This window comes from Calidris pugnax, unplaced genomic scaffold (assembly GCF_001431845.1).
Source record: "Calidris pugnax isolate Ruff unplaced genomic scaffold, ASM143184v1 scaffold198, whole genome shotgun sequence".
Lineage (NCBI taxonomy): Eukaryota > Metazoa > Chordata > Aves > Charadriiformes > Scolopacidae > Calidris > Calidris pugnax.
This window is the reverse complement of record NW_015090925.1, coordinates 420,698-438,580: the sequence shown is the minus strand read 5'-3', so window position 1 is coordinate 438,580 and position 17,883 is coordinate 420,698. Positions and strand designations below refer to the sequence as shown.

The following is a 17,883-nucleotide window of genomic DNA, read 5'->3' as shown; positions in this document are numbered from 1 at the left end:
ACAGACATAGGGACCTGGGCAGGTATGGCCCTGGGAGGGGGACACGGGCACAATGCCCCCCGCGGCCCCGGGGAAGACACGGAGACCTGGCTGGTGGAGGAGGACTCGGGGACCCTGCCCGGTGTGTCCCCGAGGGGGGGGGTGACACAGGGACCCTGCCCGGTGCGGCCCTGGAGGGGGGTGGGGGGGTGGAAATGCGGCACCCCAGGGTCGCTGCCTTCCTTCTTCCCCGGCGGGTAATGCGGGTCCCCCCCCGGGAACGGTGCCGGGGCTGGCCCGGGGCTGGCAGAGCCTGAACTGAGCCATTCCGAGTCACCGGGAAACAGAGGAACCGGGGACACAGGCCTGGCCGGTTGCGTTCCTTCAAAAATACTAAAATAAAACCCCTATGAAATACAGAATAAGCACAGGAGGAGGAGAAGGCTGGAGCCCCAAGGGTGAATGTCCCCTCTCCGGCCGCAGGCAGAGGCAGATGCCACCAGAAGAGGGGTGCGAGGGGTTGGGGGGTGCAGGGTGATCCCCCCCTGTACCCGCCTGAGCAGGAGCCCAGTAAAGCATTAACTTTGCTGAAAAGCAGGGGCTGGGGTCCCAGAGTTGTCCACCCCCGCGGGGATTTCTGCCCTTGGGGTCTGCCCTGGGTGCTCCGTCACCCTCCGTTAACGCTCTCGCCCCTCTGTGGCCCTCAGAGCCCCCCCCATGAATCCCCTGCCCTCCTGGCTCGTAGGAAACGCTGAGAAATTCCCACTGCCTGAGAAATGGGCAGGGAAAGGCTTGTCTGATCCAACAGCACCCTCTTCCCGGCCCCGGCACCCGCACGGCTCCTCTGCTGCCTGGTGCCCCCCCAGAGCTCTCTCTGCAGAGCCCCCAGGGAAAAAGAGGAGGAATATTGCTGATGGCCGCCCCTCCAGCCTGTGAATTGTCCAGGCCCTTTCCACTTAATTAGCAAAACCGTGGGGTGAGATACCCTGAAAAAGTTCTGGTTCCTCTGAGAGAAAAAAAAAAAGGAAAAAAGAAAAAAGGAGTCACAAACGTGCTGAGATTTGGAGGTGGCTAAAAGCACGGAGGGCTTTGGGATCGAGGGTCTGTGAGAGCGTAAGCAGTAGGTGAAGAGTGAAATGATCAGTGATGCCCACGGCGCAGCTGCCTCTTATACCTGTTTTCCTGAGGGGCTGCAGCCAAAGTTCACCAAAATGAGAAAAAAAAAAAGGAAAAAAGAAAAAAGGAGTCACAAACGTGCTGAGATTTGGAGGTGGCTAAAAGCACGGAGGGCTTTGGGATCGAGGGTCTGTGAGAGCGTAAGCAGTAGGTGAAGAGTGAAATGATCAGTGATGCCCACGGCGCAGCTGCCTCTTATACCTGTTTTCCTGAGGGGCTGCAGCCAAAGTTCACCATGAAATGTATCAGTTACATGTCGTTTTAACCATTATTCTCTGTAACAGTGTCCTGCTGCTGGGGAAGGGGCAAACCCACCCGGAGGGAGCTCAGGGTGACCCGGATTCTTCTCCTCCCCTCAATGGGAGCAGGAGCAGCAGGAGCTGGGGCCGTTGGGCAGGGGGACTGGGGACCACCGTGCTGCAGGGGCACTGGGGACCACCGTGCTCCCAGCCCCACGGCCCCCCGGGACAGAGGTGCAGGGTGATGCTGGCCCTTGGGTGCAGGATGTGTGTGACATACTCCAGCCTCAACACAGCACAAAGCACAGCTCCGTGTTTCTGCTCCGAAAGGGCCCCTGCTGAGCCTGGAGATGTCGGGCCAGGTTTTGCTCCTGATTTCCATGGGCTTTAAATGCGGAGTGAGGAGGGGACCAGGAGCAGCAGGAGCTGGGGACGTTGGGCAGGGGGACTGGGGACCACCGTGCTGCAGGGGCACTGGGGACCACCGTGCTCCCAGCCCCACGGCCCCCCGGGACAGAGGTGCAGGGTGATGCTGGCCCTTGGGTGCACGATGTGTGTGACACACTCCAGCCTCAACACAGCACAAAGCACAGCTCTGTGTTTCTGCTCCGAAAGGGCCCCTTGGAGATGTCGTGCCAGGTTTTGCTCCTGATTTCCACGGGCTTTAAATGCAGAGTGAGGAGGGGAGGGGGGATGCAGCTCCCCCCAGACCGGTGGGTGCAGGGACAAGCCGGGGACTCTCCCTGCTGCATCCTGCTGTGCCTCTCCGGGGTGCCACGTTTTGAAGCCTGTACTGTCATTTCTCTTTCCTCATTTGCATCCTGCTGTGCCTCTCCGGGGTGCCACATTTTGAAGCCCTATTTCTTGATGCCTGTTACAAGCTGTATTGTCATTTCTTTTTCCTCATTTTGTTTTTTTTTGTTGTTTTCTTTTTTTTTTTTTTTTTGGTGATAGGCAAAATGAAGATAATGAAGAATTTTTGCCAACTGGAGAGACCACCATAGACTCCTACCCAAACTGGTTAAAATTCCACATTGGCATTAATCGGTACGAGCTGTATTCCAGGCATAACCCTGCGATCGAGGCTTTACTGCAAGACCTGGTCTCCCAGAAGATAACCAGCGTCGGTATGTCCGGATTTATCTCATTTTTTTTTGGTGATTATTTGCTCATTGTTCAGGGTGTCATTGCCATTTGAATATTAATATTTTGCACGGCTGCTCCCCGCTGTGCCTCCAGCATCGCTTCCCCACAGCCGCGCTCATTTTCCCTGTTAAACAGAAGGAGATATTGCCAGCTCTCTGGTACCTGAATAACTGAGAAGTCGGCCAGCGAGGCAAGCGCCGGGTCTTTAAGTCACGGTCGGGCTGAAAGTGCCCTGTTCGGGTCTTAAAAATAAATATGATAATTAAGAAAAAGGATGTCAGAAAGCAGAAGGAGCCTTGCTGGAGCTGGGGTTGTGCTGGGGGTTGTTGGAAGGCAGGGCCTGGCGGCTCCCGCTGTTCCGCTTGGGATGCACCCCGGGATGCACGGCCCGTGGCTCCCATTAAACAAGGTGACACGGTTCAGGGCTTTTCTCCGGGGCCTGATGGCAGCGTGTGTCTCCTTGAATTTAGCTGTGCAGGGAAAAAAAGCCCACAACCCCAAGGGAACACTCTGGGATACTGAGCCAATGCACCCCCTGGGTTTTTTGAGCCAGGAACCTGCAGCAGAGCCAGCCCTTCCCATCGACTGCACAGAAAATGGAGTTATTTGCGCTGACCAGGCAGTCGCTAAGTCAGTTCCTGAGGGTGGGATGAGCTCAGCAGGGTTTTAACCCTGGGAGGCAAAAATTCCCTTGTTTGGGGTGGCAGGAATAGCACCAGCAGCGCTGAGGTGCCCATTGTCCCTCGTGTGGGTCACAGCAGCTGCTGGGCAGGAGTTGGGGGGGTCCTCGGTCAGGAGAAGTGGGCTGGTGGGGCTGATGTGGATGGAGGTGTGAAAAGCAGGATGGCAGAGGAGAGCTGCAGGGATGTGCTGGGCACACAGCCCTGCTGGGGGGCTGGCCTCGGCGTACAGCGCTGCGTGGGACCCAGGTGCCACCCCATGTCCTGGGTCCCAGGGTCCAGCAGCAACTCTCATGAAAGACAATAAACACAGGCTCATTTATTAACCTGGGGTTTCTGACCCCAGAACTCTAGATTGGAGTGATTCACTACAGAGATCGGGTTTGGCAGTTAAGCCTCACGTTGTGCCAGGGGAGGTTTAGGTTGGATATTGGGAAGAATTTCCTCACCAAAAGGGTTGTGAAGCCTTGGCAGAGGCTGCCCAGGGCAGTGGTGGAGTCACCATCCCTGGAGGGATTTCAAAGCCGGGCAGACGTGGTGCTGAGGGACATGGGTCAGTGGTGGGTTTGTCAGTGTTGGGTTGATGGTTGGACTCAATGATCTGAAAGGTCCCTTCCAACCTGGTCAATTCTATGATTCCATGTATTGTCCCTTCTCTGGCTCAGTGGTGACACCGCAGGTAGCAGGCTCTGCCCGTGCTCCTCTGGTCTGTGTTGGAGGGTGATGAGGGACATGGCCTGGGTGATATAGCCCTCCTTGACATAGCCCTCACCTTTCCTGAATTCTCTCATCAACACCCGCCCGTTTCTGGGATATTAGTGACACGTGTCAATGGGGATCAAGCCACCACTTCGTAACCCGGTTGTTGACGTTGCTCCTTGAGCACATCCATCAAGGAGGAAAAGATGGAGCCTGTCCCTTCCCTGTCCCCACAGAGAGAGGTGGTGCCCCCAGCTGCCCCCGGCTCTGTGCAGGGCTGGTGCTCAACTAAACCATCCGCTGAGGTTTGCACAACAGGCATTGGCCATGGTGGTGTTCTGTAGCACGTGCCTGCTGGGTGCATTGATACTGTGAGGGTGGTGGGACCCTGGCCCAGGTTGCCCAGAGAAGCTGTGGCTGCCCCATCCCTGGAGGGGTTCAAGGGCAGGTTGGAGGGGGCTTGGAGCAACCTGGTGTGGTGGGAGGTGTCCCTGCCCAGGGCAGGAGGTGGCACTGGGGGGGCTTTAAGGTCCCTTTCAAGCCAAATCTTCTATGGTTTTATGATTTTATGGTCAACTCTTCCAAGCTCAGCCATGTTGTCTATGCAGGAGAGCAGGGTTTGCAGCAGACGCAGCAGCGTTCGAGCCGTGGCATCTGTCATTTCTGCAAAGCAGTGGGACAGTTAAGGTTGCTGCAGGGATGTAGAAGCTGGTGGGAGAAGGAGGGAGGTAGGAATGAGAAATCAGAGTTTAGTGCACACTCTTCCCTTCATCTTCTGGGCACGATCTTCACTGGTGCTTCTGGGCACGTTGCTTAACCCCTGTGTGCTGCCGGTAACCTGGCAGCAAAATGGTTATCATGGAAAACAGGAGTGAAACCCTCACCCGGGTGACGTAAGGGGAAGTTTTGCCATTTACTTCCCTGGGGCCATGATTTCACCTAATGTGTCCTATAGGTGTGTCATGAGGTTTCCATTAATTATGATTTTGATAGAGCTTTCAGATCGACGGGGGGGAAAGGGCCACGGGACCACAGAGGAAGATTTATGGGCGTTATTAGCGATTTCCTACGGGATTGTCTCTCTGTTAATGTTTGAACAAGGCTCTTCAGAGCACGGAGAGGCCCCTTGTGCCCCTCACAAAAACACAGAGCCACGGTTTCTAGCAATGATCCAGGATAATTCCCATCAACTAAAAGATGAGGTGCATTTGGTATCGGCTGCTGTGGGAACTGACAGGGAATGATTCTACACATAAATCCCAGTCTAAAATCAAGGGAAATGGCCGTGGAAGGGGACTCTCGCCCTTGTAGAGATGCCGGGATCTGAATTTTGCTGGTAGCATCCACTGCCCGCCCCTGGGGGGATTCAGGAGCTTTGTCAGGTTGCAAAGCAAGAAAGAGCCTATTGTTATTGTACTTTTTTTTTAATATATATATTACACAGTACAGCATTTCTTATTTTGTGTTGCAAATTCTTTGGGTGTTTAAAAATACATGCTTTAAAATAATACCTGCCAGTTTTCAGCTTTACTGCAGAGCAGCAGCAGGGATTCAAAAGCATGTAAGCTGATTAATAAAGAGCAATATATTTGACCAAGGGACATTTATAGGGCTGTTCCATTCTTTTGCATATTCCTGCAAGTCTTCTTGTTTGTCTGGGGTTTTTTTCCCTTATGGTCGTTTTTTGTTCTTTTGCTTTTTGTTGCCAGGCTAGAAGTATAAAATAAATGGAAACCTTCATAATGCCCAGTCTTCAGGCTTCTTTTTGCAAGCAGGACAATGGAATGTAGAGGCTTACATGCGTTAGATGAAATGGGATATTGCTTTATCCAGTCTTTTCCCAGCGTTCAGATTTGCTTTGGCTCTAATGGAATGAGGTGATTTGCTGTGCGGGTTCTTGATACCTCCAGTAATTAGACCCAAAGTGCAGCTAACCAGCTTTCGTAGCCCCGCTGTAATTTCTGTGCTGGGCTGCATTATTGGTGGGGGAGAGCGGTGCCCAGATTGATCCCCGCCACCCGCCAGACCCCCTCACACCGCTCTGTAACCTGCAGCGTGATTTCTAAAATGAAAACGGTGACAGAAGCAATTCCCCAGAGCAGGGAGCACCAAGGTGACATTTTTCTGATGTTAAAGTTTAAATGGAACAAATGCAGGGAGGGGAAGGAGCGTCACACTCAGCTCCCACACTGACACCTAGAGCTGGCCTTGGAAAGGACAGGGTTACCCAGGGCGTGCGGGCGCAGGATGTGTTCTCTGCCCTGCATGGATAGATATATTTCCTATTCATTTTGTTCAGCATAAAGGGATAGCTCTTAATTTGATTTAATTCACTGAAAATTTCCTCTTGCCATAAATAGGAGCCAAGAGAGAATTGTTTTTCCACTGAGCGCTGAAACCCAATTTTCAGGAGCAGCACATGCACAGGCAATTGCACATTTCCTCTGCCTTTCAGAACTGTTTATTGCAGGCATAAATAACCATAGTTAGCTTATTTTCTTGCATATTTACAGGACGTCTGTGCATAATTGCGGCAGCGCTGTCAGCAGTTTAACGGCAGACACGGGCCGGTGGGTTGTCGAGGCAGCGTGGTCTCAGTCCTGCTGTCCGAGGGGCTGTGCCAGGGGAGAGGGGGGAGTTTGTCAGTCCTGCCTTTACCTGGGGTTTATTTTCTGATTCTTGAAATCTCCAGGTTTGAAAACATTACCTGCCTGAGTTCATTTCGGAGCCTGCGATGCCTTCAGTTTGTGCAGGCGGTAATTAGAAGGCAGGCAGGCGAGATTACTCACGCAGCGAATAAATGCAGCAATTAAGTCAGGTGGACTCTGCTTCAAGTCAGGGAAATAAAAAGGAGGAAAAAGACAAGATGCCTAATATTGAACCTAAATTCTGGTGCTAAAGGAAATTATAAAAATCTCATCGAAAGGAAGGGGAAAAGCGCTGTTGAAAAAGTGTGAAAAACATAATGAAATGTATCAGCATTGATTTACTGTATGAGAAAACAATGAATCTGCCAGGAGTCAACAGACTGATTTACAGTTCCAAATGAAAGGAGGGGACTTAAAATGTACAACAAAGCCTCCAAACGATTGCACAGATCTCTTCCCCTCCAAAAGTCTTTTACTGTCTTGACTAAACCAAGAAAGGCCTTTAGAAAAAAGTCAGGAGAATTGGCTGAACAAGAGCAAATTAAGAGATGATGAGGGCTTGAATTTGTTTTGAAATTTGTTCTTTACAGCTTGAACAGGGCTGTGTCTCTACCCTGGGGCAGAGCATTGCTTGTTAAAGCCAATCAACATGTTTATGTTAGATTTAAGCTTGATCTATAAATAGCAATCCAAAATGGATCTGAACATCCTCCGTTTCAGATGTTCCTGCATCCCAGGCTCTGACTGGATCTCACTTCTCAGGCATCGGCTTTGCATGATTAAATGCATTTTAAAATGTTTGTTGGATTCTGACCAAAAGCGAGGTTCAGAGGTCCTGTTGGGACTCCTGTTCTCCATCAGAAGACCACATGGTCCAGCCAGGCCAGGAGGATGTGGGCTGTCCTGCAGGAAAACTAGGAAAAAACCAAACAAACAAAAAACTGGAACGCCAAACCAGTTCACATCCCATATGCTTTTGGGTCAAAACCCTTTGCGCAACGTTGAGTCTCGACTAGAGTTGATACCAGAGGCTTTAGAAGAGAGAGTCAGAAACCCTGTGACATGCAGTTCTAAAATAATGCTTGAGAGATGACAGGGAGCGCATCTTTTGTATTGGATGATGTCGGTGGATCAGGGGGGAAATTCACGTCTTTTATTTGTGGGGGGACAAGGTGGGGATGTAGCAGACACGGCACGTGGCCCTGACAACAAGCTCCTAGATGGAGATGGATCGGGGATCTTTGGAGGCTTGATCCAAAGTCCATCAGAGAAAACAGAAGGAATCCCACCAGTTTCACTGGTCTTTGGACAGGACTCTAATCCTGCAGGCACTCAAGCAAAAAGATATCTCAGGGAATTTTTTGCAAAGCCTCCTAAAATTCAGAAGATTTCTGTTCACACCCGAAAGGCCTTGCACGGGGTTAACAGGAGAGGTTAGTGCTGCTTTCCATTCCCTTCTACTTTGGGGGGAAAAGAGCGACTTGAGTTGCCTGAAGATAAGAACTAGTGGTTGTGTTGGAATTTGTTTTTAACGCTGTCCCAGTACGTCCAGGAGCTGTATGAGACTTGATTTGAAGTACCTGCTGGGAGCTAGCAGGTTTATAAAGCCTTTTACAGAGCTGTTCATGACCTGTGGTGTTACAGTGTATTCAGAAACCTTAAAAAAAAAATTAGGTGAATTCAGAGTGCGGCTGGAGTTTCCCTTGGAGTCAGCCTTAGGTTGCAAGACCTTCTTAAAGATTCCTCAGCCTGCTGATTGTGGATGTGACAGGCTGTGATGGGGTAGCATCCTCTTGTTTCTTGGAAAATTTTATTTGTTGCTTCTGAATATTAGAAATTCTTGAGGAAGGTTCCTGTGGGTGGTAGGTGAAGGGATAAGGGCACCTCCAGATAAGCAAACAATGTTTGTTGGGGATGAGTTTCTGGAGGATGATAGGTCTCCCACTCTTTGGCTGTAATGGCCAGAGGGACACGTTTAACTGAGGTCTGAGCAGAAAAGGGAGTTCCTGAATGAATACAGCTCAGAAATGAGAGGGGAGCCAGTGGGGAGATGTAACGCTAAGTTAGGCCAAGGGAATAATTCTGATGTAGAGGTCTGAGGGAGTCATCTCCAGTGAGTCCTGCTCTTTCCTGGCATTGCCACCCCAAGGGTGTCCCCAGTGCCCAAAGTTTACTCCTCACAGCAGTGGGGGGACAACGTTTCAGCAAAACTTGTGTTTGGTTGAGGCTCCTATTGTAGCCAATTAAGGCAATACAATAACACAGATCTAGAAAGAGCAGGGAGATGCTTTTGTCTTACTTCAACTCAATTCCTTCTGACAGGAAACCAGGCCTTTGTGTCTCATGGAAGAATTATTCTGAATTGTTAATCTTCTTCATACGTTTCCCTGCTTGGTGATGACACGCTCATTGTTGAGTTCAGCTGCTAACAAAATCATTATCTGTCGAGTGGCTTCAATTTGCTGAGAAACCAGCTCTCTTAGTCTATCTGAAACTTTGTGCCTAGAAAAGGACATGCTGGAACATCGCTTTTTTTTCTTCTTCATGTTGAGATCATTTCCCAAACACTTGGCTTCCCAGCCGGACCTCAAAATCGGCTCTATCCTTCCCTTTTCTCTGATGAGCTTACAGGATCTTGGCTATATTTTGAATGTACGTGTCCCATAGAGGAGAGGGAGCCAAGCTCTAAGTCTTGAGCTCCTCAGAATTTAATGAAGCAGCATAAATGACATAAATTTTAGAGAAAATGGAGAGAAAAACTGGTCTTCGGTTGGTGGAAGCAGTCTGGAAGCTGCTGTGTTGAGGCTGCTGGGCTGGGGAGAGTAATACCAGAGAAAATGGAGGTGATTCTGCCCTGGGGTGCTGAGGCCGGTGTTACTGGCCTGTGTGGTGGCAAAAGAGGGGTGGAATTACCCCAAGCAAAGAGGGATGAAATTCCAGGCCAGGCCTTAACGAGCCAAGCAAACCCTGCGCCCCAAGGGCAGGTTGGGCAGTGGGGCTGGGCTGGGCTGGCCTGTGGGCCAGCCATGGTAACCTGAGGGTCCCCAAACACAGAGCTGTGCTGTGAGGGTCCCAGGGCAGCACTCGTAGGTCTTCAGCTGGAGAGCTGCTGCTTCTCCTGGCCTTCAAGCTCTGGGTGAGCCATGGAGCTTGTGGTGGCCCTCATGGGCTCCTACTGCCCCTTCTGCCCTCTGGGGCAGATCAACCGGCCCCATCTGCACCAGGGAGGCAGTTCAATCTGTGAAAGCCCCGTGCTTCTGCTTTACCTGTTCAGTGCAAGTTATTTAATGCCCTCTAATTTCTAATTATTTATTTGTTCCTTTGGGATAAACTGGAAATGCAAGAGAAGGCTGGGGTCAGAAAAACAGCAAGGCAGGAGGGATTTTATTCTAGGAGAAGTGTAATTACACTGACCAGATTTGCATAGCATTTTGTTTGCAAAAATATAGATTACAAGCGCTGAAAGAGAGCTGATGACCTGTCAGTAATAAGGCACAGAGATGAATAATTAAAAGGATGTGCAGATAATGGTGTTGGTTAGAGAAAAAAATGTACAAGCTCTGTAGGTAGAACGAGGGCAGCTCTAAGCCAAAATTTGCAGAGCAAGGTAACTTGACATTTGTGTAGTTCTCCAGTTGACATGGGTTTTGTCAGAACTGTAGAGAGAGGGATTGATTATCTGATCATTCCTAGGAAGCGTTTTTCAAGGGCTGACTCACCCACACAGACACGGCTGCCATGGCCCCGCTCTCCCAGCACAGAAGGGAATCCAGGAGCCAGGGTTGGGGTCATTTCACTTACTGGGGGCAGTTTTGATTGAGAAAAGCAGCTGGTTTGCCAAAGTACATATTTATCTCTATTAAGTAATCTTATCATCAAGTAAAATGCATTTTTATGAATTCTTGTATAAAAAAAAAATCACTTTGACTTTAGAAACTATAATCTGGCTGTTAACATGATGCTGTCCAAATCACTCAGACTGGTTGTGAATAAGTGTCCATCTTAGGTTCCCGTTAGCTCTTGAGGGTGAAGTGAGGGTGTTTGATGTTTGAGCAGAGCTGGTCCCAGTGGCAACCAGGACAAGAGGGAATGGGCACAAACTGGAACACAAGAGGTTCCATCTCAACATGAGGAGGAACTTTTTTCCTGTGAGGGTGGCAGAGCCCTGGAAGAGGCTGCCCAGAGAGGTGGTGGAGTCTTCTTCTCTGGAGACTTTCAAACCCACCTGGGAGACGGGGAAAACAGGACTGTGACAGTCTGTTCCTATACATGCTCTTCAGCTGGGTTCTTAGGGAGCCCATCTTGGTCCTGCCTGTGGCCAGTTAAAGAAGACAGACACGTCAGGGAGTACCATCCCTCTCCAGTCCTGGTCGGCAGCTCAAAGCCCTCCCCATGCTCTGCCCCCACTGAAGGATCTGTTCTCCAGTTAGGATTACCCTGCTTGGTGCTCAGATACCGCAGTGCTGACTCTAACACCAAGCAAAAGATAAATGATTTTATTTCGAGGAAGCTGAGTGTAAGTAGATCCACATGCTGCATTTTAAAGCGGTTTTGTTTTTTCCCCACAGCGATGAAATCAGGAGGCACCCAGCTGAAGCTGATCATGACGTTCCAGAACTATGGACAAGCATTGTTCAAACCCATGAAGTAAGTACAAAAAAGGCTATGTTGTAGAGTGAAATTGCGGTGGAATAGCCTGTTGCTGGTTTTGAAGCCGTTAAAAGTTGGCTGTAGCATCTCTTGAGGTTTGTGTGTCTGGTTTCCCCTGAGGGTAGAACTTCGGGGCTGTGGAAACCTTGCCCTGTTGGAGTGGACTTTGGGAGAAAAACCCAGGGCTTTGGATACGTTGCAGACTTCTCAGGAATGTTCCTCACCCCCATCTCTGTGAAATCTCCCCTCATAAATACAGGATGTTTTCAGCATTTCTTTCCTGTGTAAACTTTATCTGGTGTCAGTGCTCCTCTGGAATGTGGCCAACAGGAGAGATGCTTCAGAACAGCTTTGGGAAGACTAAATAGTATTTGTCTGATAAATTATAATTTAATCCATTGATTTATTGCTGTTTGTATTAAAGGGTTGTATTAGTCATTTGGCTGTGGCTATGCTGACTCTGTGGAAACAAGTCTGTGCGAGGCTGGTGCTGCAAGGTAATGAATGCAGAGAGAAAGGGAAGGATGGGATGATGCAGCCTTGATTTGTGCCTGCCCAGATCCCATTGAGATGAGGGAAGTTTTTCAGATACAAAGCAGATGTAGATGAGCTCTGAATCCTGACCTGTGTGTTTGTGTTGTAGTAGGGGAAACGGCTCTGTGCGTATCGTGGAGGGTTTAGCAAAGACACTCGGGGCTGCAAAATGTTTAATGGAGCTACTCAGTATCTGTGTCAAGGGTACCACTGGAGTAATAAATTCATTTCCTTCTTTTGCTCCCACTGTAGGGAAGTTCTGTTAATTTCCTCCAAGATGGTCCATAAAAGACTAAAGTAACCGAGAAGGAGTGGTTTGGAGGCTGTGTTGGCTTTGTGTTACAGCCGTAGTGGGGAGCCCAGCTCAGGGGTGAGACTAAGAAATCCCCTGTTTCACTATGGATTTCGTTGTAGACCGACCCCAGACACGTACAGGGTTGGCGTGGTGTGATCTGACAGACACGCACAGGGTTGGTGTGGTGTGACCTGACTGCCAGAAGGGCCAAAGAGTGGGTCCTACTTTTCCTTCAAGCCCCGTTTGAGCAGGAGCCCTCCCTGTGTGCGTTTGTCTGGGGAACCACAAGGAAATCCTATGAAATTCCAGGCAGCACATGGCGTTTGTGTGAAGGCCAAGTGCCTCTCTGTTGTTTCCCAAATTGCACAAAATTTCTCGTGGATCACTGGGGGCCTGGGAGCAGCGAGAGGCAGCACAGGAGATAGTGGTGAGTCAGAGGGAAGGCGGTTCAGAGAGCATCTACTCCAACACCTTCCCCTCTCTGCCCTCTCCCCGAGTGCTCAGACACTCATGGATCCATCCCCTGTATCTGCAGATTTGGTGATAGAGGCACAATTCTTAATGTAAAGGGTGAAAATCAGGAGCCAGCTGGGTCGGAGCTGCCTTCAGGTGTTCAGCACAGTTGTGGTTGTGCTGTGGGCTTTTCGCGCGGCGTCTGATTTGTTTCTTCCCCATTTGCCGAGAGGCAGATAATCTCAGTCTTTATCATTGGTGTGACATTGTAATTCTGGGAATGCTAATGAGGTCAAATCAAAAGTTTACCGTTCCTACTGTACACACAGGGCCTTGGCAAGAAGATGGATGGCAGCAGAGGTGCAGCCACACTCCTGTGTAGAGGCAATTACGACCATCCGCTAGAACAATAGCATAAAATGATGATGTCTTAATCCTTCCCTTTGCTTGATTTGAAGGGCAGCAACACCCTGTTTTCTCACTGCATTAAATGCAGCGCTGGGAAGAGCAGTGTCAGAGCCCTGGGCAGCTCTGTTCCCTCACACCACTCCGCACCGGGGCCACGGCTGCCTTTGTGCTGAGCGTCGCCAAACACGTTAGTGATTTTGAATAAGGGTGTTTGTGAGCATTTGTCTTCATGTTGGTAACAGTGAGGAGGGAGCCGGATGCTCGGCTGTTGTAAGGCCTGGCTCCTTTGGCGTCTGGTCCCATCAGCTTCTCTCACCACCTTGTGGGCTGTTGATGATGAAGTTCTGAAAGAGATTTGCAGCATCATTTCTTCACGTTAGTGATTTTGAATAAGGGTGTTTGTGAGCATTTGTCTTCATGTTGGTAACAGTGAGGAGGGAGCCGGATGCTCGGCTGTTGTAAGGCCTGGCTCCTTTGGCGTCTGGTCCCATCAGCTTCTCTCACCACCTTGTGGGCTGTTGATGATGAAGTTCTGGAAGAGGTTTGCAGCATCATTTCTTTATAGAATCACAGAATCACAGAATACAAAAATAAGCAGCCTGGAACTACAAAAAAACCAACCAAAATAGACTTCTAAAGCTATGAGACTTCTTGTAGGATCTTCTTCAGGCCCTGGACACCTTCCAGTCTGTTTCTGGTGCCCTCTCTTTTCTGTAGGGTACTCTCCTGCTCCAGACTTCACAAAGCTGCCTGCACCTTCCCGGGTCAGGAAGGTACCCAGATCAGGGCCAGACATCGCTGGTCATCAGAACTGGTGATGTAAAGGACATATTTTTCTAAGTATTTTAATTTGAGGACCATAAAATATCATCCTGGTGGCTACTTTTGAAGTCAGGTCACTGAAGGAAGCCCTTGGTGGATAGTCAGGATGTCTCCATGTGGTGCGTCCCATGTGTTTCAGTTGTTCTGAACACAGTTGTTCTGTGTTCTCAGCTCCATGGCTTTTCGGAGCAGATTGTATGTATGCTCTACATAGCTGTTCTCAGCAGCTTCCCAACAGAATTCCTGCCTGTTTGGGCAGGGGAGGTCTCCAGAGCTTGGCAGGGACTTCTGCAGGGGGGTGACAGCAAAAGAATCTCCCTGGCACACTGCTTGAAGACCTGCAGAACCATCAGGCTTGCTCTGCCCTTTCCCAGCCTCCTGGTTCCACCTTGACTTTATCCAGGGCACAAGGAGCTCCAGGAAGGGCCAGGCAGGGTTTGGAAATGGGGAAACCAGGATCTGCCTTTGGCACCTTTTGTGCTCCGTGTTTGACATTAACTGGCAGCTCTTCCTCTGCCCGTCGGGTCGGGCTCATGGAGCAGATGGGAGGAGGGAGGCCTGACAGCCAGGGAGATGGGATAGCCGTAAATAAAGCTTGATCAGCTGCAATTATTTTATTTATTTGTGGCTCTGCATCTTCATTTCTGAAATAATTGCCCATAAAGTATAGCAGAGGGAGCCAAATCTATTTATAAATCCTATGGCCCAGTGTAGATTCCTTTGCTAATTCCAAATGCATCATAGAAAAAGCAAGTATTTGCTAAAACTCCAGGGAAGATTTAATGTTTTTGCAATGTATCTTACAGTTAATGTGTAGTTTTATTTAGCTCATAACAGTTCAATCATACAAAATTATTACCATATGGGACAGGAAAAAAATAGCAACCTCCCCTTCTCCCATGATTAGTGTGTGTAACTGTACTAGTGTTGTACAGCATAATAAAATTTATTTACGTGATCACTGATATCTGCAGCCGCAGCTTTCTGTATGACTTATCAGGTAGGGATGCTGTAGAGCCATAAATTTCCAAGAGTTTTGGCTTATTTGTCCAAAAGGAACATGCGCTTTATAGTTTTATTTGTTTTTCCCTTTGTTTCTGCTGGCTGCTGGAGTTAAATAGCTGGCTCAGCAACAAAACCAACACGCTGGGTTTTTTTTTTTCCTCCCAAGGCTTTATTCTTGAAGGGGGAGATTCTGCTCTGGCAGAGCCAGGGTTGGGATTCCTATCATATATGTGGGTGCCAGGGTTTTAAGAGAGGTTTTTACAGTTCCTTTTGGAAAAGCCAAATGGGATGGAATAGAAGATGATACCTTGTTATTGGGGTTGTGAGAAAAGTGTCCTGTGGTGTGTGTTTGAGAATGACATCTCTGGTTCCTGGTTTTATAGGCTGCTTTGTAGAAAAGTGTAGAAAGGGTATTCATTATAAAATCTTTGAGGTTTATTTGTTCCATTCAAAGAAATACTACTGTATCTAGTGAACTCACTTTTGACTGAAACAGATAAAAGCCAGTTCTGTTCCAACTTTAGATTTTGCTTGATATTTTTAACATCCTTTTTCTTTTCTTCTGTTTTTACAAGTCTCAGTAGAGGGTTGGTAGGAGCCACGTGGCTGTTTCTTTCAGCAGCTGCAGTTTGCGGTTGAAGTCTTTAATAAAGTAGAACTAATTAGCGTCAGGGTGAAATCAGGCCAGAAGAGACTTTTGGGCTCAGGAAAATCAGTCCCCTTGAATCACGTAGTGAAATCCCGTTCCTTGGTGGAGTCCCCATCCCTGGAGATATTACCTTGGTGGAGTCCCCATCCCTGGAGGTATTAGAAAGCCAGGCAGATGTGGTGCTGAAGGACACGGGTCAGTGGTGGGTTTGTCAGTGTTGGGTTGATGGTTGAACTTGATGATCTGAAAGGTCCCTTCCAACCTGGACAATTCTACGATTAACAGATCAAACCCAGCTGGCTATGCTGTTTGTCACTCTTGCCCCCACTGTCCCCCCTGACCCTCGCTGCTGTAGAAGCGATGCTGCCCATGGGGAGCATCTCCTGGTCCTGTTCCCTGGGGACATGGCCCAGCGTGTGGCTGCCCACTGGCTGGGCTGGTGGCCATGCTGTGGTGAGGAGGAGCTGATGCTCTGCAGGGATAAAACCAGCAGACCCACCTCTTGAGCCCTGCAGTGCTCCTGTAGCCCATGTTTGGCTGAGAGACACCAGCGCTGTCAGCTGGGCTGGAATGGAGCAGCCAGGGCCACGGGGAAGGTAATATTTTTGTTTTGATTGGCAAAGCACAGGTTTTTGCCAGCTTTTAAATGTCATGCTGAAAGTGACAAAGGATTAGCAAGGTTCTTTAAGTTTCGCTTTGATTTCCTTTTGGGGTTGCTCAACAAATAATGCATCTTTGGGTAGGGATATTAAAGAGGCCAAACAATCCCCGTAATACAAACAGCTGTTAATCGCTTTCATTTCCTACAGTAACATTCCCTTCCTGAGCGTTGTACCTGGGAAAGGCAGCCTCCAGGCCTGATTATCATATCAGTTAGGCTGGTGGGATTCTTCCCAACCGGTAGCATCGCTTCCAACTCCGAGGAGTCGAAGTGAACTTCAGAATCGGGGCCGCTGGGAGATTGGGTTCCTTATTCCGTGGCCTTTCTCCTGCTGTTGGGAGGAAATACGTTTTTTCGCGAACCTGTTGCAATTCAGCTGGCAGGCATCCAGCGTAAACACACTGTTATAAGTCAACATAGCAATTAAATCCAATTGCGCTGTTTTCTCCGAGCAGCTAGAGCAGTGGGATCCGCACACAGCGCCTGCCGGGCTGGAATCCCGCCGGGATTAACACTCTGACAGGGTGGAATCTGCCACCGGCCCCTGGCTCCCTGCGAGGGGTGTTCCTGGAGACTAAGGGTGAATAAACTGGCCCGAGAGGTGGGAGCTGGTAGTCCCAGCATTCACTTTATATAGACGTATTTAAAAATTGCAAGGAGTGCTTACATCACGAAGGAGAAATAGTTTCCTTGCTGCTGGCCAGAACAGTCAATAATCAGATATTCTATGGGCCTCATCAGCTTTTGGGCTTTTTAAGGGCATTCGAGTCCTTACCTGCCAGGTCCCTGCTGAAATGTTTGCCTGAGCGAGACCGACAGGCAGATTGGATTGTACTTGCATCAGGAACAAATCTGGAGTAAACTGGATGAATTATGTCACTTTTTATTTAAAGAACTTGAGATGTGAGTGTGGCCCAATGTAAGGACAGTAGAGGTTGTCCTTAACTTCTGGTATACTGCTCATTAACTGTTTTATAACTAATCCTGTTCATCAGATCATACTCCTTTAGTATTTCAGTGCAAATTATCTTTTAGTGGCTCTGGTCCAAATGTCATTTCTGCAGATTTGGAAATCTGGGGTGATTTGTGGATCCGAGATGAAGCTGCAGGCCCTGGACAGGGATGGGACCTGGGATGAAACTTTCTCCCTGTCCTCAGCACTGTGTTTCCCCCCGCCACAGCTCAGCGACTGCTGGCTGGAATACAGATTGGTCCCAGCCAGCCCAGGAGAGATTTGTTGTCAAATTCTGCAAGTGTGTTTGTGAAGTGGCCCCAGAGTCAAAGTCTGCTACGTCCGGGTAGCTCAAAGGTTGTCCATCCTTTGTGAAGTGGCCCCAGAGTCAAAGTCTGCCACGTCCTGGTAGCTCAAGGGTTGTCCCAAAGGTTGTCCTTTGGGATCTGCAGGGACAGGGGACAGCAGCGTTTCACCAGGCTGGCAACCAGTGAGGGGAAGACAAACCTCCGTCCCTCTCTTTCTGCCCCAAACCGCGCTGCCCCAAGTTATCCCTGGGTTTTGCCCCCCCTGGAGCCAGACAGGAGCTGCTCGGAGACGGGATGGGACTGTGTGAGTCACTGCGGTCACAGGAGTAGACCTTCCTCCAGCAAAGCAGGGCCGTTTTGCAGGACATCACCGTGTCTGTGGGGCCAGCACCATCCCTCTTCCCGGCCCGGGGAAGCTGCCATCCACCACTGCTGCTGAATCCTCCCCAGAATCCTTCCCCACGGCACCTCCAGCTCCTGGCAGGAGAAGATTCACTGCACAGCTCACAGACCCCACGGTCTCTGTGCCTGGGGCTTTTTGTACAAATAATTCAAGTCTTGCATTTTAATCCCGCTCAT

General features: G+C 49.5%; 1 protein-coding gene across 1 annotated transcript in view; it reads left to right on the top strand.

The window, feature by feature from the left end:
* Window positions 1–2,337: 2,337 nt before the first annotated feature.
* The window catches only part of FAM20C (family with sequence similarity 20 member C), a gene marked incomplete at its 5' end in the record, with an annotated part of 48,833 nt that continues 33,287 nt past the window's right edge, over window positions 2,338–17,883 (top strand). The window contains 2 exons of the mRNA XM_014951356.1: window positions 2,338–2,521; window positions 11,136–11,214. Coding sequence (XP_014806842.1) covers window positions 2,338–2,521; window positions 11,136–11,214 — 263 coding nt within the window. The remainder of the gene's footprint in view (window positions 2,522–11,135; window positions 11,215–17,883) is intronic.